This window comes from Phragmites australis, chromosome 8, assembly GCF_958298935.1.
Source record: "Phragmites australis chromosome 8, lpPhrAust1.1, whole genome shotgun sequence".
In the NCBI taxonomy this organism is placed as follows: Eukaryota; Viridiplantae; Streptophyta; class Magnoliopsida; order Poales; family Poaceae; genus Phragmites; species Phragmites australis.
The window spans coordinates 33,615,012-33,639,104 of NC_084928.1; the positions used below are offsets into that span (position 1 = coordinate 33,615,012).

Here is a 24,093-nt window from a genome sequence, read left to right on the forward strand (position 1 = left end):
GGATCCAGCGCAAGTCATCCCCGACCTCGGTGGCGATCTAGCCATCCCACATAGCGATGTCGGCCTCTGTCCTTAGCACCAGCTGATGGTTGTCTTGGCACTCACCATGGAAGCGGGCAGAGGTTGGCGAGTAAGCTTGGAAGAGGATTGTCAGGCACGGGTCAAGTGACAGCCTAAAGTCGTTAATTAGGTCATTAAGCATTAATGAAGATCATTAGCATCATGTTTATTGTTTAAGTAAGTTTTGACAAGAAATTCAAATTAAGCATAAACCATTAAAATCAATATTAATTGGTGCATTGTGAAGCATCTCACAAAGTTGCTACGAAACATAGGGTTGGAAACAATTTTAGAAATTAGTCCATGCAATGTGAAGAATACAAATAAATTTTCTTAAATTTTTTAGAATTACTTTGAATGCAGAAAAATTACCACAAGTTAGAAAAGCTTACATCTTTGGAGAATTTTAATTGGAAATTGGCTCATGCTATTAGGGTCAAACAAGTTAAAATGGATTGCACGTGAATTATAGTTTCACATAGAAAGTGTCCCATGAATTTTGGACCCCAAGAAAATCTCCAAATGGTTGAGAGAGGTGGAGAGATATTTTTCACCGGACAACTATGTTCATCACCCATACCCTCTCTGCCCACCGCTTTCTTTGACCATGGAGGCCGACCGCCGATGCCACATCATCAGAGAAGCCGGCCACGGCTCTAAGCCTTCGAGTGGAAGCATCGTTGCCCTTATCTCCTCCCACTTGCTCTCTCTCTGCTCACCCTCTCTCTTTTCTCTCCGCCGGCCACAAGAACAGAGCAGCGCGCAGCTCAGCATCTCGCCGCCGCCGCTAAATCCGCCGCAATCCGAGCTGTTCCACCCCAAGCTGAGCCGCGAGAAGAGTGTGGGGAGATCCGTTAGTCCTCCCCGAGCCTTTCCCATGCGAGCCACGTCCTTTCCCCAGCTGAATTCAGGCGCGAGGGCATTTTTCTTCGGCGCTGGCCCGCCCGTCCTGCCACCCCGCTGACGAGTCACCACCTCCGAGCTTTCTCCTCCCCAACCAGCACTGTGGTGAGATTCTCTGTCCCCCATAGAAGCTTGTGCGCACACCCGCTCGTGTTTAGCACGTCGCCGGCGCGGTCTCCCGCATAAGCCGCCACCACCGCCGCTCGGTGCTCGTCGTCGACCCTGTTCTAGCCGGGCATCCCCCTAGACGAGCTCCCCACACCACAGTGTTGTTGTGGGTGCCCTCGACTAGACCGCTGGGGTCGCTGCTCGCCACCGGCAAGGGTCGCCGCTCACCGCCAGCAGGAGTACTCACACTCATGTTAAACATAGTTAATTTTCTAATTAGGTTTAAGCTTTGTGTTAAGCTTAAATAATCCAGGAAATGACGAGATGCTTAACGTTTTGATGCTTTAAAACTCATATCCTGATGCATTGCATCTTCGCAATTGTCACATACTGTGAAGCATCTTTCTCTACACAGCATTCATGCTCATCATTCCATGTGTTCTTTTAGTGAACGAAGAACCGGAAAGTGACGCGAGAGTGATCGAGGGCGACACCGAGGCACACCACTTCCGTAAATTCTGTGTAGGTAGCATCAGACAGACCTTAGAACAGCAAGGCAAGCATCTAAGCATATTGCACCCTTTTTTCAAATTGAATAGAGTCTAAATTGATAAATTATGTTTGAAATGCATGTGTTCCAATCTTGAGTATAAAACACGTGCCGGGACTACCGGGATGGTATTCTGGTTAATCATTGAGGTTGTGATTATGAATAATGATGCTTATGATGATTAATTAGAATACTGTTTGGACGGTTCCTCACAGGTCGCCCTCCTACACGTCGTCGCGAGTCATGGCAGGGGGAGGAGGGATGTGTCAGGAACTTAGTTTCAGTAAGTTAACTGTGAAAAGTCCGATGAAAAAAATATTTAGGGCTGAAATGAGTCAACATAAAAGTCAACAACACAGGGAACGCTTCAACGACTTCAGTCTTGAGTAAATCAGATGGTTGGAGATGTATCTCCTTTTAATGGGAGAAAATTATCTTTATTTTTAATTATTACCTTTTGATATTCACTATGTATTGCAGACGCTGTAATTTTTGCTCATGGGAGTATATAACCCAGAGGCAGGTTTGGAAAAGAAGAATGAAGAAGCAAAATTAGTTACTATCTCTTAGAGTAAAGTAGCATAGTAGTAGAACCCTAGCCTTGCTTTTTCTTCTTCAGTTTACCCCAGAACACAGTTCAGTTCCCCAATTTCTTTCCCAAATCAACCACTAAATTCGTTCCATTTCTCGTCAGGATTCTTTGAGACCTGACAAGGGTATCATAGCTCTAGCTCTTTCCTCAGAAAACGCAAGCAAATCTGAAGAAATCGGTTGAGGTTGGTAGCAAATTTCAAGTTGCTGCTGTGAAAACACTAAGCGTCCACCGATATGGATCTATTTGGAGGTGGATTTCTCGAGCATATGAGTGGGTTGGTGAGTTCATCACTGGTAAAATACCAATCTCTTCTCTAATTTGTGATGAATTTCTGTGGATTTCGGCCTCCTGTAAGCCCACCCGTTCATCAAGGATATGGTGTTTGTAGCTATGGAGGAGCAACAACACCGTTTTTAGGAGGATGCGAGGTTGGCAACCCAAGAGCGAATTCATCGCACATATATGGCCGCTTCACCACCAATTCGTCTGCGACAACCACATATGGTGGTACTAGGTTGTGAAAGAGCTATGGCCACAAGGTGTTCGACGAATTGCTCCAGCCCAGTTTTGGATTTGGGCATGGCACTGCAATACAAGGTAACTGGAGCTACTCCCCAGATGCATATCAGGGCCCATGTAATTTTGGCATGCCTACTATTTCGGCTGAGTTGCAACAGGGATTTAGAGGCAAATCAGTGCCCAACTTAGGATGTATGCATGTTCGAGCCAGGGTAGACACAGATAATGGATTCCCATCCAATGCACCTGATTGGAACTCATTTCTAACATCAAGCGAGGATTCATACTGGAGTGTTATGAACTACGGACAAAAACAAGCCAAGGACAGTAGCAATCGAGCGTTAGAGGCAAGGTCTCAACTAAACTCAAGGCATGGAGAAGACAAAATAGCTCAAGGAAAATCAGAAGAGATTCACTTGTGCTCTACACCTAATGCACAACCAAGTAAGAAGAAAAATGGCACCCTAGAGAAACTTCTCAAACAACTTGCTATTCAATTAGATGTTTTTGATTGAGAGTAATAATAAATGGAATCAAGAGATGCAGCAGAAGCATGAGTAAGCTGCGGTTGACAAGAAATTGAAACATTTCTTCTAGGAAGCTTTTGATCTATTTTATGATATTACAATAAAGGGAGTGAGAGATAATAGCACTACTGATGATCTTGTTCTTTGTGATGCACTCCACATAATTGATGAAGTCACCTAGGAGGTTATGGAAAAACATACCAAGATGGAACAACAAGAATCCTATGGAGGGATAACGAACTGTCTTGATTATATGATTGAGTGCATGAATATGGACAAGCAATCGGTGGGTGATTAGGCTGAAGCATTCATTAACATATCACTTTCACATCATGGTGCAACAATCCCTTAGGAGTTCTTATTGCTGCAACCAAAAGTGATACAATATTGTACATCAAAAGAGGGGCTACTAATATTGTTTCAGGGAACTATTGATCAAGGTCAAGAGGGTAATGGTTTATTAGTGGGTGTCTTGCCAAACCTGCTACAATCCTAGGGTTTGTCACTCCCATTACAGCCAGGTCTAAGTAATGCTAGGCCAAGTTTTCCATGGGATCCTGGAAATTATGATATGGAAATTGTTATCTTGATTCTCGCCAAAATGGCACTATAGAGACGAGGAGGATTCAGTCTAGGGGAGTATGAACAATAAGCAATCGAGTATCAACCGATATCCAACAAAACCCAATTATCAAATTTACATGAGCTCATTGTGGATGTGTTACGGCTACTATTACCATGGCCTTTCTATTGTTGGCCAGTGGACATGCATACCTTTATATTTCAAGTACAGTTGCTCCATAGTTGGTCATGGGATCCTGGTTTTTGGATTCCTACTAGTGATTTTAGTGGCGCAAGTGAGCCTATTTATCTCAGATGCTTTGCAGAATGGATCTTTTATGTTAGGCGGAGATATGTGTTTGCTAACAATTTGAGAGATTTCCAAGACTCCAAAGGTGCATCTAATATAGCAATATATGAAGGCGAATCTATCAGTGGTGGAAGTGACATCCATGATATCAGCCAAAGAGTGATATTTTAGATGCTTCAATTTCTAACAATATTGCAATAGAAGCATGGTGGTGGACTCTTGGCTATTAGCTATGAGGTATTCCAACTGAAGCCATTATTGGAGTGCTATACAAGTGAACCGCGCTTGACGCATTCATGGTCACCTCCTCAAAGAAGAATGGTAGTGCTACAATTGTGCGCTAGATTGGTCGAATGCAAAGCAAGAAAACTAGCTCTTGTTACATCAGAGATGTCAATTCTAGTATTATTTGTGGGATTCTTCAGTAGAGAAGTGATTGATACAACTTCAGGAGTTACAAGATATGAGGTAGCTAATTATAATGTGACTCAAGGAACTTTGACTAGTTGGACTACTATAGTTTGGAATTTAAGAATATCAATGAGCCCATACACCGAATCATTTGTGGTGAGTTCTCAGTTCAACCATCAAAGAGGCTACCTTACTGTCTCTATTATGGATGAATGCATTTTATATTCGAAGTACCAGAGTCATTACAATCCCAAGATACAAGAGATTATAGACTACATGAGAAGTCCCACGAGTTACAGAAGTATTGACATCTTGGTTAGCATGGAAGACATGTTGCTAAACATCTTTATGGTGGCTCAAGTGGAAATTGAAACAAAGACATTTGCCCCTGTTGCTAATGATATTTCTTATGGAGGATCTGTGAGCTGCAGTTAATATATGCACAAAGACTTGTCATCCCAGCTTTTGTATCTGGCTATACAATCACTTGTCATTCCAATTTTTGCAGTACCGATAATTGCTTGTACAAAGGAAAGGAATTGTATCACTAATGCAACCCTTGGCAATTATGTGAAAACCCCAGTAATTATGCTGGATTTCATTACACAACTTTCACACTATTCTGAGCTTGATTCTAACGACATAAAGGAATATCTCATTCTTGGGCTCTTAATTGGTGATGTGATCAACACTAAAGATAAAGGGTCTTATTATATTGCGCTTGCTTGCAGTGAGAGACAAGAGTCTTCTGTAAGGATTGAATTTTTAACCTGTTGGATGATCAAGTGGGAAGTTCAAATTAGAGCATCCTTCACCAGCTTTATTGCAGCGACAACCTAGGAAAGCATTGCTTTTTATTTTTCAAAGGATGACATTTGAAAAAGAGTCAAACAAGAAATGGGACCCTAGTACTTTGCAGTTTAATATCAGAAACATGATGCAAGATATTTTAATGGCATTCCTAGACTCATATACACTGAAATCAGGATTATTTTGCCACAAATTACATAAGGGTTATCTGGAGATGGACCATGACATGGAATCCAGGGAGTGTACCAAAATGAGCTTTGATCTTTATTATGGTTTCACCGGCCTCTGGTCACAAATGAAGCGGCTGGAAAATAGTATATACTCTTAAGCAAATATGATACAGGTGTTCAAGGGAGCATAGAGGACAAACTAGGTCATGTGAAGGACTTTATGCACCAATGGAAACTGAATCTTTAGGTTGAAGGAATGGTTCTTTGCTCCTGTCCTACTTACTTCTCTGACAATAGCTGAATGTATAAAGTAATCAAGCAACAAGTTGTTACACTCAGATGATATATTACATGCATTCACACTTCTAATGTTCATGTTAACCTCGAGGATGAGGTTCCTTTTAAGGGGGAGATTTGTCAGGACCTTACTTTCAGCAAGTTAAATGTGAAAAGTCTGATGAAAAAAATATTCAGGACTGAAGTGAGTCAACGTAGAAGTTGGCAATACAAGGAACGCTTCAACGACTTCAGCCGTGAGTAATCAGATGGCCGGAAATGTATCTCCTTTTAATGAGAGAAAATTGTCTTTTTATTTTTAATTGTTACCTTTTGATATTCACCATGTATCTCGAACGCTGTAATTCTGCTTGTGGGAATATATAACCTAGAGGCAAGTTTGGAAAAGAAGTAAGAATGAAGAAGCAAAATTAGTTTCTATCTCTTAGAGTAAACTAGCATAGTAGTAGAACCCTATTCTTACTTGTTCTTCTTTAATTTACCCCATAACACAGTTCAGTTCCCCAATTTCTTCCCCAAATCAACCATTGAATTTGTTCCATTTCTCATCAGGATTCTTCGGGACCTGACAGGATGGAGGCGGTGTGGTGAGTGGAGGCACCAAGTGATACAGGGAGACGACTGAATCGTGCCCTCCTAGATCGGAGTAGCAGCAGCGAATCAGATCATCCTGTGTGAAGCAGAAGGCCTGACGACGAGGATAGAGGACATATGACAGGGCATCCTCGACCTGAAGGATGATGCATTGATGGGCGAGTGGGTGAGAGATGCGGCGGGGTGGGCACGCGGGGAATGGGGAGCATGAAATGAGCACCTACGAGATCCGATGGAGGTGAGGAGCCGATGATCTCGGCGATTTGTGTGAAGGGATTATAGAGAAGTTGGAGGGCCTAATTTGTGGAGGCGACATGCGGTGGGTTGTTGGTGAGGAAGAAGGAGAGGGCAGTTGCGACGGCATGACTTGGGGGAGTGGAACTATCAGGGAAGGGAGAGGGAGCGAGACAGCGGTGAGTAGGGCCCACCTGTCGGCGCACGAGAGAGGAGCAGAATGGGAGCGACGAGGGATGACAGGAGGCAGAATGCAGACATGACGTATGATGGAAGCACAATGCACAGGACGAAAGGAGGCATAAGGTGGGCCCTATGGGACGCAAAGAAGAGATTATAGATTCGAGCCTAAAAGCAAAAGTAAAAAATAAATGATCACAATATAAAAATTGATTCTCCTAATTTACAAATTAAATTGTACTATAAAATTCCCCAATCTATAATTTAGTGAGAAGTAACTTCCACAGAGTCTACGGAATGAACTGGATTCTCACGGTATCAAGCAAAAACAATCTAAACCTTTAAGATCTTATTCATAATAATCAGAGTTAATATCTATTTATTTTAGCTGTAGATTATAAAAAATAACTTATAGATGATAGATTATAAAATATTAATTGTGAAAGTTAGATGGTATAGATTTTACGATCCAACATATTTATTTTAGTTTGCAAACAAACATATCCTAATCCGCAAATTAGCCACAGCACTGCCTTTACCCACACGCAACTGCCTCTTGGCGGCGGCGCGAAACATCCGTCGGAGCAGGAGCTAGGGTTTCGGCGAGATGTCGGCGTACGACGAAGTGGAGATCGAGGACATGGAGTGGAACGCGGAGCTGGGAGCGTACACGTACCCGTGCCCCTGCGGCGACCTCTTCCAGATCACGCTCGCCGACCTCCGCCTCGGGGAGGAGATCGCGCGCTGCCCCTCGTGCTCCCTCTTCCTCACCGTCGTCTACAACGCCGAGGACTTCGCCGATGCCAAGGAGCCGCCGCACAAGCCGTCCCCGCGCCCTGTCGCCGTCGCCTGAGGCGACCCGTGCACCGGCGAGATGGTAAGGCTTTAATTTCCTTGCAGGATGGGAGATTTTGATTGGTAATTGCAGTGAAATTTCAGCTCTTGAGGCCTTCCGCTGTATGTTTCATTTGACAAAGTGGGAGCTACGAGTTTTGGTACAGACATGCTATTAGGAATCCATACGAGGAATAATTTAGTTTAGGGTGTTGAGGAGCTTTGTTGATTGGTTACTTGGGATGCAGTAAGATCAGGGGTTTAATTTCAGCAAGGAAATGAATCTTCGGAGGTCTGCAATTTTGATTTTATTGCAAGCGTACTGCTGTGGTTGGACAATCGCCCTTCTATGTGGAATTGTGAGCTATTATGATTGCTGGGGAAGGAATGGGGGGTATTGATGCTATGAGTTGTATCTTTGGTTTGTGCCTCAACCAACCTTGCCAAAAAGTTGGCTAGCAAAATTTTGGTCAAGATTTTGGTTGCCCATGAGTTGACCAAGGATTCGCAAGAAATACATAGAATGTGGCCAAATGGCTATGGGCATTCCAAAATTTGGCAACCACCCAAATCAGCGCTGAATGTTGGGCATTACCAAAAATTGGCTTGGTTGGTTGGTGCACAAACCAAATGTAGCTAGCCCTCAACATGCTATGTGGAGTATCACTTCTTCTTTTTTCTTTTTTCTTTTTTTTTTGCGGAAGGGGCTAGAAGCCCTTGGGTTATACTATATTACGTTGAACAGTACACATACTCTGGGAACTTACAAAGAAGACCTTAGTAAAAAGAAAATTTACAATCAAGGACCTCCAGGCCTTCTTCTCCAACCTCCATCCATCCTTTGGCTTGCCTGACCGCTACCGGTGGAGAACGCCGGCGACTGGAACGAAAGCATCCGTCGAGGCTTCCGAAGTGATCCAAAGCTTTGGAGACACCGCAAGAACTAGCTCCCCGAACCAACCGTAGGGACGCATTAAGATCTTTGAAAGAACATCAGCAAATCCCATCTTCAACCTCGTCGGCTTTTGATCTTCGAACGCCCTCACCGTAGAAGATAAATGAACTGGCACCGCCGGTCAGAGACCCAGCGACCCAGGAACACATCCACCCAAACCAGGGGGCAACAAAATCCACCAGCCCCAATATCCAAAGGCTGTGGAAAACATACCTCACAATCGAGATGCCGGAGATCTCATCGTGGATGACTCCATCACCGGCGAAAAGCTGGAGGAAGGACAAATCCCCGTGGGAGCGCCGCACCGACGCCACCACACTTCTGTGTTCATACTTCACTGCATATGTTGAAAAGTGTTGAGATATTACTTCTTTGCTTATGTTGAACGGAGTTGAGATATTACTTGTTGCTAACTAGGACTTTGGATTTTAAAAAAACGAGGGTGGGCAACAGAGAGGATTTAACCCCCACCTGAACAATGTCAGAACCGGGGTTTGAACCGGCTAGCTCCTCCCACAGAGACTAACCAACTGTGCTAAGGCAGCCCTCTGGCTTTGGATTTCGGGGGACAATAAAGTGGATGGTGGTGAGCTTGAGGAATTTTCGTCAGCTGAGTGGCTGATGTGAGCTTAGGTATTTAGTTTTGCTTGGTTGTTTACTTACTGAAGAAGTCTGCTGATTGTTGTGGTGTAGCTACTGGGTTTTCCTGGTGGCTGTACGTTGACACAAATTGCTCTTTTTACTGGTCTTGTTCAGGCAGATACGTTAGAATCTGAATGATTGATGTAAGTCCGCAACATTCAGTTTGTCCATGATGATGGGGCTCATAGAATTTTAGCTACTTTGCGGCTGTTTGTTTATACCTTGTTTTACCTGGAAAGATGAGTAGTTGTAGATTTGGTTAATATGTTTGGGTAGCGCAAACTTATTCTCTTACTAGTTCGATATCTCGTTTGTATTTTAGATGGTTCAGCTTTGTGAGCTGTGCATAGTTGCTTTTTGCCCATTCTAGCACCTTTATATGGTCATTTCTCAAACAGTGGTCCAAGAATCTTAAAGGCTTCTGAGTTTCCATAATCACCAAGATTTAGGGTCCATATAACTTGGTTCATACTGTGTACCTAGTAGCTTTTCAAGCAGTTTGGTTAACGAAGATTCGGGATTCACGTTGTGTTCTCCTCATTGCGTATTCTGCAACCTTTTCTGTCACATTTGTAGTCTTGCAGTGCCATCATGTCGTACAAGTGGTAGTGTGGCACTAAGGTTTCAAATTTGGATCCTGTGACATTTTCTTCTATTGATTGCAGGGTGCTTGAAATCAATCTCAGAGCAGGGAGAGGAATGAGAGTGCATGTTTGACACACACACGGGAGCATTTGTACTACTACTTGGATGAGAAAACTCGAGTCATCATATCGATTGTTGGTTGTTAGCTGATTTGTATTGATACGGTACAACGCATCATGAATGACTGATGCTTCGAAATTTTGTTAGTGCAATCTATTCCTTCTCGCCACATCTCCCCCGTACCAAGTTACATTCCCGATCATCTTGGGTGATATTTTCGTTTGTGTGCCATCTTATGAACTCATATGAAGATGAGACAGTGCACAGAGGATATCACGTCGCAAGGTGGGTTTGGGATGTGAGTCATTCTGTAGGTAGCTGGTACAATGCCTGATTTCAGGATAGTTTTGATATGTGTTTCTTCCACGGTTTGATATATCATACTACAAGAATCTACAGGTCCATATCCAGTGCTCCTGTCCATATAGAATTTGTCTCAATTCTTTCATAGGATTACAACAAAAATATTTCCATCACCTGGGGGGAAAGGCAGCCTGCAACGCAAAAGCTGTTCAATCTTCAGCCAGTGCAGACTTGTCATCACCGATGTGCCATTCTTGCTCTCTGCTGAAGACCTCATAAGTTCATAAGCCGCCAGGCAGCCACGGACAACAAGTGAACCAGATAATCCTTGCCACAGCGCTTAGGCCCATGGAGTTTAGAACTTCGGATACAACAAATATTTGTATCCAGTGACATACAGAAAGTATATATGATCATTCGAGGGTCAGAATGGAGCACCTGGAAACAAGCACCAGTTGTTTTACAGAGAGATCAGCAGGCTCCTCAGTTCTGATGGTGAATCCCTAAACAGCTGACTCACGTCTGATGATACAGAACTAAGCTCAACACTGAAATACACATTCATATTAGGATCAGGAGAGCAGCAGTCAGCTTTCTTAAAGTTGCTCCTTGTTAAAAAATAAGAAACCTTGAAAACCCATCGTTGGGTCGCTCAGCACCAAAGCACTCCATAAAAAATATATGACTGGCTTCATTTCTTCCAAACCATCAAAGAGCTGTTCAAATATACAATTATGTGATTTATCAGCTTACACGGAGCATGTACAGACTATTTACCTAGCAATTGGAGAGCTTTACATAGTTCACTTGATACAACAATTCCATTATCAAATCAAGACATGTATAAAAAAGCTATAAACTACATATATGAAGAGAATATTTAGATCTGTAGTAGTTAAATTTGACGTAAGAGATCACTAATCTTCCTGAGTTCTTCAAGAGCTGCTATCGCCTTAGCTTGATCTGTGCTTCCAGAAACAGTTTCCTTGAGGTTGTCCTCTGGGGACAAGTGTAAGTTTGGTTGAAAAAGTAACGCGATAACCTGTGAAACGAACCAGTAAATTAGCCAAAGAACAAAGAGAAGCGTAGTGATATCATAATCTGAGGTTAAGGTTTATATATCTGACAACAGGCACATTTCATCTTCATTCTTTTGTATCTTCTGACATCTTAAGGCAGAAAAAAGGGGGAGAATTGGAAGTGCAACAAATCTGCCCAGTGTCTAGAAAAACTAGCACAATATAATAAGCTCTTCACCAACATATAATAAGAACTTTATCGAAAACATTAATTTCGTAAACTATATAACCCACTTTCTTTTGGTAAACTATACAACCCACTTACTTTTCTGGAACAGTGGTTTCTATCTGGTAATAAGCTACTTCCAAGTAGTTTTCCATGTAATACGAATTGACAGCTTCTGTGAAGCATGGTTACCTGAATGTTTTCAACCATTGATTCCCCGAGAGACCTTAATGTTCTGCTCAACTCTTTGTCAGCCACTTTTGAACTTGAACCTACTTCAAGTGTTTCTTTTTGGCCACCTTCAGGCACAGTGGGATTTTGGTCATCTCTTAGTTTCAACTTCCCATCAACTAAACATGGTCTATGCTGTTGAACTGGTTGATAATCCACCACTCCAGATGTTTGTGACTCACTAATCTTACTATTATGCATAGACAGTGGGCCAGGATCGCTAACCACCTTGTCATCAAAGGGAACACATGGTTCTTCCACATTGTGGGTATCATGATCGTAGTCAGTACCACATGACACAGAGGTACTACTGCTCCTTGATAAATACTCACTAGCTGCACCAAGAGGGTCTCTAATTTCACATGAAGTTGAGCAGTAACCATAATGCTGGCCGGCCTCTTGTACAATGTTTGAATCACTCACAATAACCTCTGTACTACCTTGGCCAATGTGATCCTTTCGTCCTTCTGTGGGCATTTTTGGCAGACTGTTTATTGGTTTCACCGGAACTATATCAGCGTTGTGAAGTTCATCGGCAATAGACTGCCTGGGTGAAATTAAATTGTTGTTTTCAAGATTAGCAGTCTTGGTTCTAGAAACGTTTGATTCTGTGTTAGACAAGCTTCTTCTTAAGAAGCTCCTTCCCTTCATCCTGATAACTGGACCACCACTTTTTTGGTCTACTGATAACTGGAGCACCTTCCATGTCTCTTCCCAATAGTTGGGTGGAGTCAAGGGAGATTTTCCTCTCAGAGGAGATGAAGAAAGATTTCCTTCAAGGGCAAAAGATTGCAGTAATTTGGCTTTATCAATTATGTTCTTTAGGTCAATATCTTCAGGAAAATTCAACAACCTCACTAGGCAAGAGGTGGCATGCTCACTCCCTAGCAATAAGGATCTGAGATGTAGCATCATTGAGACTGCCATTGACAAAACCAGGGCCCCACGAGGAGAACATAAGACCTTAAGCTGGTAATCTGCTCTACTCCTGATGTCTGTGCAATAAGAATGGTTAGGAGAAGAGAAGATTTCATCCCAAACAAACAGAAGATTGTCAAGTGAAAATTCGCGACCAAATAGGACTCTAAGCCATCGTAAAGCAAAGTACTGAGGTTCTACTCCCAACTCCACAAGATGGCTATGAAGAGAGGAATCCACACTAGCAAGCAAGTGATATATTGCAGATGATGCCTCCCTTATAGGCGTTAAACCTGTGCTTGATTCTGGCGCAGGACTGAGAGAATAGAAGTCAGTGATAGCAACCACACCTTGTGCACCATTCATCAAATTCTCAAACATACAGTAGGCATCATGCTCCATAAACTTTTCTGATAAAATAATACCCAGCTCACCCTCTGCTCCGTATGCATCATTTATCAAGAAAAGGTCCCTAGTATCAGAATCAAGATCGTCCAAATTTCTAATTTTAGCTGTGCTACCCTCGACATTGCTTTTTCTGTCAATTCTGTTCAGCTTTAACCTATCTGGAAAATTTTGGCCATCAAAATCATCACCAAAAAGCTCTTCATGAAAGCTCCTGACTTGTTTGAAGTGCTGCACATCAGCGTGAAGGACATAGAGAAGAGGAGCTAAGAGTTCATGCATTCCTGTAGGAGTGAAGTGATTTATGTTTACACATGCATACAATGATGACAAATGAATGCTTATGCTATTACAAAAAAAAAAAAAATTGAATTCCTAGTGAATGCATGGCTATTACAAAACTAATGTTTTGCAGTTCAAACAGGTTCCCACATGCAGTTAGAAAGATGTGAACCTACACCTACCAGTATATACAAACAAATTTACTCAACCAATGTTCTGTTATCAATTGTCATAAGATCTATGCAGTTAAAAACAATTGTGTGGTTACACAGAGTGGTTTCACGACAAATATTGAATAAATACAAGCTCGGCATATCATGTTGCGGGTATGCAGCATCAGTTGGTATCAACTATTGTTTGATGGAGATGAAGGCCTCAAAATAACTGAACAATGACTTACCTTGTCTGTAACCAAACTCTGGGTACCTAAGGCTCCACACTAACAGTACACGTCCAAGCATGGACTGACATGTACTTGTTTGGAAGAAGTCTCCCAATTCAGGATAGAGCCGGGACAGATCTTGGTTAAGCATTTTCTCGAGTTCTGCATTCCTGAAAAACTGGCCCCAAGTGCTTTCTGCATTCACGATATACAAAATATTTAGAACAAAAAAGCAACAAGATATCACTAAATGACGAGTTTGTCAAGAGAGATGACTCCAAACATGCAGAAGAGGTCACTTTCTTACATTGCCATAGGATGAATGTCAAATCAAGAAAATGTCCGACTAGTGAGAAAATAACAGCATTGTCTGGTTGTAACTAGTCCAATACCAGCAGAGATAATGGTGCAATATCTTTGGATGAGCAGGATTGATCTTAGAATATTTATAATTTACTTTAACTGTGTGCTGAATCCTAAGGATTTGGATCCAAAACCCCCCAATCCAGACATGACCTTAAACAAACAGTTGGTAACATATTTTATAAGAAACTCATTTCATTAACCATTCTGAAACTGGCAAAGTGCCCTTGAATATTGTATGTAACAGTCTAATCTAAAAGTATTCAGAAATGAATCTTTCAAGGGAATGTCTGGTGTTGCAAGCAATGACAACTCAGAGACCATGAACACAAAGGAAAAGGCTATACACACCTGGGTTCTGAGATAGTGGATTCTCCACAGCAAGGTCGGGTGCGCCTTCTTCATCCTTGGAAAAATGGGGATCTATTAACAGTCTTCGACGCAAATTAGCATATCTACATCAAACACCAATTAAATGCCGAGAATCAAAATATTCAATCCCAACAAATTTGCATCTTTTGCCACATACTAAAAAGTAAAGATCATCTGATCAATAATATCATGAAACATTCACTGTCCAATTGAATGTTTGAGGAAACAAAACTTTGCATTGTAATTACTTGATTACCATGTCCAAGTCATAAGTTTATTAGTTCCACCAGTAGGATAATGCTCTAATTACAATACAATATTTCCAATCGCTTGCTAGTTTATCACCATTGAATCTAACCAAACACGAAATGCAAATAAGATCAACAGGACAGTGACACGGTATTTTGGCGTTTCAAGAAACCACGGCTCTTGGTATCAAGCCTGAGATAACTTGATCTAACAAAATTAGGTCGCAAAATGAGCTAAAGACTCGTCGCGTAGCTAAGCATATCAAGAAACGGAAGCTTCGCCGGAGTCAAAAACATGACAGGAAACAGAATTCTCCAAGACCTGACCTCCGGCGGGAGTCCGCGGCGGCGCGACGGAGCTCGTCGGTGGAGACGGCGGCGGAGCCGGGGAGGACGCCGAGATCGGCGCGCCACCTGGCGCCGCGGAGGCCGGAGAAGCTCGGCCTCCCCGGAGACCCCGGCATTGTCATCTTGGCTCCAACTCCCGGGACAGAGACCGGACACCCCGTAGCAGGAAGAAAAAGGAAGCAGACGCAGATTGGGAAGGTAGGACAAACCAGAAGGGTCGAAGTCAATTTGCGATCGTGACTCGTGAGAGGAAGGGATTGGATCGAGGAGGACGGGGGAAGCGTGGCTCGAGGCGTGGTTTCTTGGCGTGGGAAATGGGGTGGTGAAGGGGAGGGAGGGGAAAGTAAATTTTATAGAATTGAGTGTATAATTTTTTTATGATATGTGTTTATTTTTATTTTTTATCTAGTTGTTGAATTAGAAGATAGATGATATAGGTAGAGTCTTACAAAGATTTTTTTTAATAGAAACTTGTAAAGTTTGCTTTTGAGAAAGAAAATGTTCTAATATATTATATTTTAATTGTCGTTAGAATGGATCAATCTTTTTACTCAGTTTCATCTCACATTAATTAATACTCAAGCCTTAAAAACATGGTTTACACTAAGTGCTATGTAAAAAAATTATGTTTCATCTCAACTTATATTAATTCTCGTTGATAAATAGGAGCTTCGCAAAAAGTTCATAGAAGAACTTTATGTTTGTATTATGGGAATATGGTGATCTTCACGTAACTGCGGCTAAACTTCTCCATGCTAAAAAAAGCGATGCTATATTTCAACTGCATAAAGATTTTTTTTTTCTTTGGTTCATCAACGTTCATCCATCCGATCTCTATCCGACACACCGGATTATTTCTTCTATCTCCAACCAAACTGTTGTACGCTCTCTCTCATCGCGTCGTGTTGTTTGTTCCCTCGCCCCGTCCACCAACCCTCATCGCCAGCGGCTCCCCCGCCACCATGCTAATTGCTCTGTTTTTCACCCCACCACTAATCCCACCCACCGCCCACGGTGTCACCGATATTATCTCGCAACACCGCCATATCATAGCCCACCACTGATCCAACCACTGATTCAATCATCGTCCCAGCCTCCCTCTATCTCCAAAGTCACCGATGAACCCTAAACGCTAAACCCATCCGTCGACTCATTCACACGATCGCCTTTTCAAACATTTGAACTCGAGGATGCAGAGAAAATGTAAAGAAGTGGTCATGTCACACTGCGTTGCATCGGAGCGGCGTGTGCGGGTGCCACGGGAAGAGCATCGCACCACCAACCGCACATGGCGCAGTCACGTGACACCATTTTCTTCCTCGTCCACGCAACGCGACGCCATGACTTCCTCTTATCCTCTTGGCCCTCGCGTCGCCTCGCAACCTGACTCGTGACAAGGAGAGAGAGATAAGATCATGCCCAATGGATTCCCTTCGCGATCCAGAATTCCTTTGCGAAGGGATTTTTGTTTCTTTCAGCGCTCCAACAGTTTCTCTTTACGGTTCTCTTTACGAAGAAATTTTCAAGATCATTCCCTCTATGATGAGATTCTCTCTCATTTCCTTTTATGAATCCATTTGAAAAAAGCTGTTTGAGATAAGGGAAAATAAAGGGAATGAGAATAGAGAAGAGAATAACGAATGGAACGAAATGAAAGAAAAATGGTTAGATCATCTCCAACAGTTTTTTGTTAGGACCCAGAATTCATTTACGAAGGAATTTTTGTTCTCTTTAGCGTTTCAACGGTTTTCCTTCACGGTTCTCGTTACGAAGAGATTCTCAAGGTTATTCTCTTCAGGATGGGATTCTCTCTCCTTTCCCTTCACGATTTTGAAGAGAAACTGTTAGAGATGAGAGAAAATAAAAGGAATGAGAACGGAAAGTGGAATCGAGAAGTGAATGAAATGAAGAGAATATGGTTGGAGAATAAAGAGAATATGGTCTAAAGGCACAGAGAAAAGGCGGCCACGTCGGGGAGGCACCAGCGGGGGAAGTTATCCACATCTCTCTTTCGCCTCGGCGCTCTCCGTTTTCCGGTGGTTCCCGCAGTTCAGGTGAGTTCTTTCGCGTGTTCTCCGGACCCCGATCCTCTGCAGTGGAGAAGACAATACATTTTACTGTAGCATCTGAAACAGTATTCCGTTATTTTGTAGCTACGCTTTATATTGTTGATCGGTTACTGTAGTATCTGATATGATCAGTTGATTTTTGATGGATCCTAATGCATTTTAGTGTAGCACTATGAGGATCCCGATCGGTGTTCTCCAGGTCTGGTTAGTACTAGTTCTTTGGAGAAGAAAACAAGGCGGCCAATCTGGCGAACTAGTACCGGGTGGAGAAGTTACTTGCGCAGCGCTTTTCCATCCGTTCTCTGCTACTGCTTTGATGCATTTGCTGTAGATTAATCGCTGTATTGTCGAAAGGTCGAGGTGTTTGTGTTTCCTCTTGGTTCCATGCGCCATGGCGAATGGTTGTGGGTTTAAATCTGAGATAAAGATTAAAGGAGCGTACAAGAGGGGCTCTGGGTTCAGTTCTTGCGATGTCAGTTTCCAGATTGACGGGTGCCGACTTTTGGCGAACATTTTTCGGTACTATGTGAATCTTGCCTGCGGATTTCATGTGTCAAAATACGAAATTTAGGGTCTTTTGCTGTACATCTGGACCTCGGAGATTGGTTGTAGAAACCTAACCCATTGAAGAACAGGATTACAAAACCAATGACCCGGATGGGTGCCGATTGATAGTCGGTTCTGCTGTTTGTCTATGGGAGTTTGGGTCTTTTGTTGACAAGACGAGAATTTGGGGGCTTTCTTGGAAAGAAAAAGGATTTAGGAATTTACACATGTATCTTTATTTCCTTTGTGGTAGAAATGGTTGAAAAAGTGCTTTTTTCGTGTGGGCACAACAAGTTGCAGCAGTGCGGATTCTGGTATTTCCGTATTAAAAGTGCCAGATACAACAATAGCAAACTTTCTGAGGTTGGTACTTGGAATACTTGAAGCGGTACTTCTGGAAATTAAAAGACATGGGATCTGCTGCATTTTTTGGTTGTTGTTTGGTGTTCACCGGGGGCGAAGCTAGAATGAAAATAACTCGGGTGCACCACTCACTATAGGTGTAGCGATATGTATAAATTTGAAGCAAATGGTCAATATGTGCCAGTTAGTACTGAAAATTTTTGAACCCAGGTTCCTGTGCACCCGGGAAGTTGTACTTAGCTACACCCCTGGTGTTCCCTATTCGATTCAACCATTTTTTTTTAGAAAGGACGGCAGGAGGTCTGCCGATTTTATTAGACTAGGAGTAAAAGAAGGTTTACAAAGGAAAAGCGAGACAGCTTAGTGCCAGAAAAAGGAAGGACCAGTTCCGGCAAAAGGAAACTAAAAACAACCACGCAACAGCCAACTAAAGGGAAAACCACTGCTTAAAGCAACAAAGAACTCAAAGCATGCTCCTAACCCCTAAAGTGTGCGCAGAGCAATAGAGAACCGCTTCTTCCTTAATGGAACCCGCCACCTCAAATGCTGTTTTGCTCGTTGCTCGGAAAACCCTTGCATTCCTCTCTTTCCAAATATTCCACCAGAAAACGAGCACAAGACCACTGAACTGGTATCTCAGCAGCTTGTCTATCTTTCTCAAAGCCGCACGCCACCAACCATATGGGGATCGAAAACGCTCAAAAGGTGGGAGGTTAGAAAGGTGAAGCCAGCCTGACAGATGGTGCCACACCTCGCGTGTGAAAACACAATCCTTGCAGAGGTGTGTGGAAGTTTCGTGTTCTTGATCGATTCAACCATGTGAATGCACTTTTTATGCTTGATTTCCTCTTTATCATTGTGTTCATATATTTGATTGTGCAGGGGCCTTGTTTATTAAAACAGCTTAATTCCTGTTCCTGTCATGGGTATGGAGCATTTGATGAGTTCTGCTAATCCGTCCTCAGGTTCTACCCATGCTTCTCTGTGCAGAATATAGTTTCAGTACATGGGAAACTTACAAACTGTCTGAAACCTGGGTTTCATCTTACAAAAAAGGTTTTGTGTGGCATGAGAATGAAGCAGCGGAGGAAATGAAAAGGCTAGAAGGTCTGAGGGCAGAATCAAAGATGGGAACCTGCCAAACAACAGAAAGCAGAGATGGAACAATCAGATGTCCGATTCCGTGCAAAAGCAGCAGGTATACTCAGATTCTCTGCTCTGATCTGGAAGTTATAACGTATCGTACTTCCAAAGATTTGCATAATAAATCATATATTCCGTTAAGCTTCAGCATTTTGGCATTTAACTGTACTCACGATTTATTTTGTTACTCAGGTGGTATAGGGATCGTGATTTTAGAGCTGCACAAGATCTTTCTGATTTCGTTGTGAGCAAGGTTAGTCTCTTTACATCTTTCTTATTATACTACACTATTTGGTGTTGCTCAAATGTGCTTCCCCTTTTCAACGTAAGCTATCACATTTTTAGTAAACTTTCCTTTCCTTTTTTCTTTCTCTCTTTTTGAGGTGGTGTTGTAGTAAATTTTTAGCACAGGTAGACAAAAAGTGTCAATCTTTACGTCAAATTAAACCAAGTTGCTATTGTAAGCTAAAAGGTTTGTCAATCTGCAGGTTTCCCCTCCATACTTTATGGGATCTTCACCAGTTCGTGCAACCAATCTTCTTGTCCATGATACACAGTTCTGTGCATGGAAGGTGCAAAGCGTTGATCAGTCACTTGGAGTTCAAATACCAACCAGGGGTTACAATGCTCGCTATTATGTGAGGGAAGGATCTGTTACAAAGGCTTTAAGTTAAAGTTATCAGTTTCATGACCTCTCAGAACATTCCAGCTGATGTGAAGTTGTAACTCGCCTTCCTCAGCAAGGCCAAGTGTACATAGAGTCGTCACCCTTTGAAGGTGTCTTTCCGAGTCTTTTGCGATAGGTCATTGGCAGTGTTGTAAATACCTTTTTGTTCACTTTTGTAGTTAGCAAAGCTAGTTTTGGTGAATAAATGTTGTCAAACCTTGTTTATAAATGGGGTAACCTGAATGAAACTGTCTGCCTTTTGGTCTCTATGCTGAATGTGCTGGATGTTTTGGCATTTTGTTTCTCAGTGGTTGCAAGACCATTTTATGCTCTCTCCAACCTGTAAATGTACCTAAAGATTACAGGAGCCTGACTAGACCTAAATTTCGCAAGATATTTCTGAGCTCAAGAACCAATCTCCTCACTGACATTGTAAAACGCCATACTGAATGCATCACAGAAAATTGCAGAAGACCTTACAGAAACTCACCCTGATTTGCTCTCCAGTCAGCTATCTAACATTTGCTTCATCTCCTACTTATAGATTGTTCCTTTCTAATTTATCTTTTGTACATGTTTGGTCTTCTCTGCCGGTTGAACTGCTGATCTTTCTTTTGATGACCACCATCAAACTTCAGTGGGACGATCTGCCTGATGTATGAGGCCCCTGGGAAGTTTCTTCTTTCCTTCGCAATTGATTGGAGTTCCGGTAACCAGTACGCAACGTACTCCCCGTCAGGATCATATGTCTTGGCCTGGAGAAGAATGTTCACTCATGGTTACCAACCGTTGAGGTATGAACAGCATAGCTATAATTATAGACCATCAAGCTTTAATGCTAACATCTTAATATCTTAAACAGTGGATGCATACAAACTTACAGTTTAATATCATTGTTGCAATATATGCAACTTGGTACAATGTTAGCTACGATTCTTTATGGCAGTTTGATTTCCCGGATAAGAGAGTTCAGTCTGGTCAAAGAAGTATTCAGATTTGTTAGTCTGTAGAACTGAGGCTTACTTGCTTAGGGATACTGAAGTATCGATCTTCTCGTGGGTCATTGCCAACTCCTGTCAGAGTACACCAGTAACATTTCAATCAGTTATAGCCTATCAGAATATGTACACGAGCTTTGTAGTTTTCTTGATTTTATTTTCTTTCGTCATCTGTTCTATCCAGGATTCAGTAAGATGGGATACTAGTAAAGACAAGACCAACCTGCTCCGTATGTCCAGTTACCATAATTCGAGGCCGGGTCATAATCCAATAAGCATGTTTCGAACCATTCTGCTCCCATTCGCCAGTCGATACCCATATCTCGGACAAGAAATGAGCAGACAATCTGCAGATAAGTAGTGACAGAGAGATAAATGAGTGGAACTGATGGTATGCAGTGGTAAGCCCTCCGTTGTTGTTCTGCTTATGTGGTAGGATATTGAAGGTTACCTGACGGCCACGGTTGGACATGAAACCAGTGGCTGAAAGCTCCCTCATGTTGGCATCAATAAGAGGGTACCTGGAATTTACCATGACAGAATTCAGAAGGCATGATGAACAATAGCTCCAGATGTTGAAAGATCAAACAAAGTGGAATAATACAGTACCCAGTCCGACCATCTCTCCAAGATTCAAACAGTACTTGGTCCCGACTCCACTTGGATACTACTTTCCTTGGACCTCCTACAACAATAATTTGCAGCAGGATTATACCTTTTACCAGTGAGAACCAAGCGATAGCTAGGTTGGTATAGCCTCCAATTGAGACAAAGCTAGTACCCAAACTCGAATCCGGGTGCTCACAAGTCATGTTAGTATCTCACTAAAGGGTTGGTACTCTCCTCTTTTAAGACAAAACCTGGGAGACGTCTTTTCCCCGTGGTCGATTTTTTTTAATACCTTTTACCAGCCAAATGGAAACATTTCTTTTTTTCCAAATGAAATAGTTGTGTCTTCTTTTCATGATAAAATAATTCAAGAAGATACAATTTTTTAGGGCATGAGAGACAACATCATCATTTTTAGTCCTTACCTAGGTGAAAAATGGAGTTCCCATATTTTGCTGATAGAAATCTGAAGTAGTCTCTCCATATCAGCTCAAATAAAACCCTGAAACCATTGACATATCAGGAAGGCACTTATCTATAAAATATGAATATGCCTTACAAACAAGTTCAGCATGAAACTAGGATAGAGACATCATAACTTATATTCCATTGGGAATTTAGCTCGAAATCGAGCCTGGAAGCAGTAATACTTGTGATAAGACACACTAACCAGTATGTAGAATCATTTGCTACTCTTTGCTTTTCATATCTCTTCACCTGCATCATGGAAGGACACATAACATATTGCACTAGGAAAAGCTAACGATCTCTGCAGACAATCATGAATTCTTTACCTCTTCACAAATATAACGTGGTGAAAGACTGCCAGAAGCAAGCCAAGGAGACAATTTTGTGGAGTAGTCTGGACCTAACATGCCATTCCTGGTCTCTTTGTAGATTTTCAACTGATCCTTCTTCCAGAAGTATTCATGGACTCTTCCAAGAGCTGCACTCTCTCCTCCTATGAAATGCATTCCCTTCTCAGACTGCAGAGAGAAGCAAAAGGTACTAAATAAAATTAGAACTAGTGAAGCACCTGATGAAAGCACAACGGGCTGCAACTAAACTCGCCTTTGTAACAGTCTGGCCTAGTGACTCCAGTGTTCGTATTGTTCCCCACCCGCCAGCCTCATCTAGGCCGGAACAAGGTGGCGGCCCGAGCGACGGCGGCAGCTTGCTGCAGTTCCTAACCGATGACTTCGATTCAACTGCCTGCCAAAGGCATTGCATCAACATTAACCATCATGCCGGCCTACAAAACAGCCTAGGGAAAGAAAGTTCCTACCTTTCTGAACTGCGTGTACACGTCTGGCAAGTTGCTCACTGGGAAAGGGAGGTCATCGATATGGTACATTGTTGTTCCCCAGATGAGCTGCAACTTTGGAGTCAGATGTTTCTTCTGATCGGATGTTCCTCCTTGAGTAATCACAACTTGCTCCAAGCCTTTCCGCACGAGGCGTTCAACGAGGAGCTCCTCGCTGCAGGTTTCCTTGTGAGCATAAACCTGGAGACACAGCACTTGCTAACTTAATCTTTGGTGCCTAACATGGACTTAGTACTCTAAGATCCAGAATTCCATATCAATCTATACTTAGAACTAGTTCAGAGATATGATTGTGCAGAGAGACCTACTGTGTGTGCACTGACAGCCTTTGCAATTGAAGGAAGGATCTCTTCAGGTTTGCCGTGCCGGACGAGCAAGTCAAGACCTTTCTTCCTCAGGTTCTGCTTCAGGTCCCCCAAACACTCTATCAAGAACTGTGCCCTCAATTCTGAATAGGTGATTAATTTGCACGGAGCACAAACAAATACACATAAATCAGCAAGATTTTTCAATCAAGAATTGCCTGCATTTGGCTCTGCGGTGGCAAGAAACTGGCAACGCGACAGTGCGGCAATGCTCAATCCCCATCTTCCTCCAATCCAAAAGCAAGAGGAAGCGAGGCAATGTAGCAACGCTCAGTCCTTACCTCCAGTCTTGGGGAACCCGAAGTAATGCGTGCTCCCCGCAGAGACCCGGGGATCAACGCAGTACACCGGCAGGACCGCCTCGGAGGCCGCCCACGCGCACACCAGCGCCTCATTGTCAAGAACCCGGAGGTCGTTTCTGAACCACACGATGGCCACCCCGGCGCCGCCTCTCCTCAAGCTCGGCGACGTGTGCCTCTGGAAGGCCTCGTCGGCCGCCGTGCCGGCCTCGTCGGCGCCGAGGGAAGGCACCGGCGCCGCCGCGCAGCGAACCTGACGGAACGAGGAGCTTGAGGCGGCGGCGCTCATGGCGAGGGCGCGGAGAGTGGCGGGTGGATTGGGGAGGAGGAGGAATCGGGGACAGAGAGGGGAGGAGGAGAGGAAGTGGAGCATTTCTTGGAGACTTTTGAGTAGTGACGGGGTGGTTTCAACATGGGAAGGGGAAGGTGGAGGGAAGAGTGGGGAGTGGTGCCACGTGTGGATATTTGAATGGTGCTACGTGGTTCAATGTGGGCCTGGCGTGTGGAAACTGGTTGTGGATTTTGTGGGCCAGGAATGGACTGACAACAGCGGACCCAGATGTCAGTGTGCCATCCTGTAGATGGAACTACCGCTAGTATTTTCCTACTAAGATGCAAACGTTATCATTTAGGATTTCATAAGCAACA

General features: G+C 43.0%; 4 protein-coding genes across 8 annotated transcripts; 2 read left to right on the forward strand and 2 right to left on the reverse strand.

The window, feature by feature from the left end:
- The first annotated feature begins 7,339 nt into the window (after positions 1–7,339).
- LOC133927170 (diphthamide biosynthesis protein 3-like) lies at positions 7,340–10,129 on the forward strand. The gene is made up of 2 exons (XM_062373487.1): positions 7,340–7,706; positions 9,926–10,129. Exon 1 carries the CDS (start codon positions 7,437–7,439, stop codon positions 7,680–7,682), a length of 246 nt encoding a protein of 81 aa, XP_062229471.1. The 5' UTR covers positions 7,340–7,436; the 3' UTR covers positions 7,683–7,706; positions 9,926–10,129.
- Positions 10,130–10,939: 810 nt separating this feature from the next.
- Positions 10,940–15,384, reverse strand: LOC133927169 (uncharacterized). Of its 2 annotated transcripts, none has more exons than XM_062373485.1 (5): positions 15,042–15,384; positions 14,446–14,549; positions 13,750–13,926; positions 11,706–13,351; positions 10,940–11,310 (listed from the first exon to the last, which is right to left on the reverse strand). In XM_062373485.1, the coding sequence occupies exons 1-5, from the start codon at positions 15,182–15,184 to the stop codon at positions 11,164–11,166; spliced, it is 2,217 nt and encodes a 738-aa protein (XP_062229469.1). In that variant the 5' UTR covers positions 15,185–15,384; the 3' UTR covers positions 10,940–11,163. The 2 variants fall into 2 exon arrangements, with proteins under 2 accessions (XP_062229469.1, XP_062229470.1); XM_062373486.1 differs by having other exon boundaries at positions 14,446–14,517; positions 15,042–15,383.
- A 1,649-nt stretch (positions 15,385–17,033) lies between these two features.
- LOC133927172 (uncharacterized) lies at positions 17,034–20,041 on the forward strand. 2 transcript variants are annotated; one of them, XM_062373492.1, is made up of 6 exons: positions 17,055–17,116; positions 17,295–17,335; positions 18,923–19,005; positions 19,097–19,238; positions 19,376–19,436; positions 19,672–20,041. In XM_062373492.1, the coding sequence occupies exons 3-6, from the start codon at positions 18,963–18,965 to the stop codon at positions 19,855–19,857; spliced, it is 432 nt and encodes a 143-aa protein (XP_062229476.1). In that variant the 5' UTR covers positions 17,055–17,116; positions 17,295–17,335; positions 18,923–18,962; the 3' UTR covers positions 19,858–20,041. The 2 variants fall into 2 exon arrangements, with proteins under 2 accessions (XP_062229475.1, XP_062229476.1); XM_062373491.1 differs by lacking the exon at positions 17,295–17,335 and having other exon boundaries at positions 17,034–17,116.
- LOC133927171 (cryptochrome DASH, chloroplastic/mitochondrial) lies at positions 19,967–23,847 on the reverse strand. Of its 3 annotated transcripts, XR_009911273.1 has the most exons (13): positions 23,428–23,846; positions 23,090–23,229; positions 22,743–22,961; positions 22,529–22,669; positions 22,252–22,443; positions 22,128–22,174; positions 21,883–21,959; positions 21,458–21,533; positions 21,300–21,369; positions 21,072–21,195; positions 20,874–20,923; positions 20,341–20,605; positions 19,967–20,190 (listed from the first exon to the last, which is right to left on the reverse strand). XR_009911273.1 is itself a non-coding variant. In XM_062373489.1 (12 exons), exons 1-12 carry the CDS (start codon positions 23,816–23,818, stop codon positions 20,411–20,413), a joined length of 1,704 nt encoding a protein of 567 aa, XP_062229473.1. In that variant the 5' UTR covers positions 23,819–23,847; the 3' UTR covers positions 20,205–20,410. The 3 variants fall into 3 exon arrangements, 2 of the variants coding, with proteins under 2 accessions (XP_062229473.1, XP_062229472.1); XM_062373489.1 differs by lacking the exon at positions 19,967–20,190 and having other exon boundaries at positions 20,205–20,605; positions 23,108–23,229; positions 23,428–23,847; XM_062373488.1 differs by lacking the exon at positions 19,967–20,190 and having other exon boundaries at positions 20,206–20,605.
- Positions 23,848–24,093: the final 246 nt, after the last annotated feature.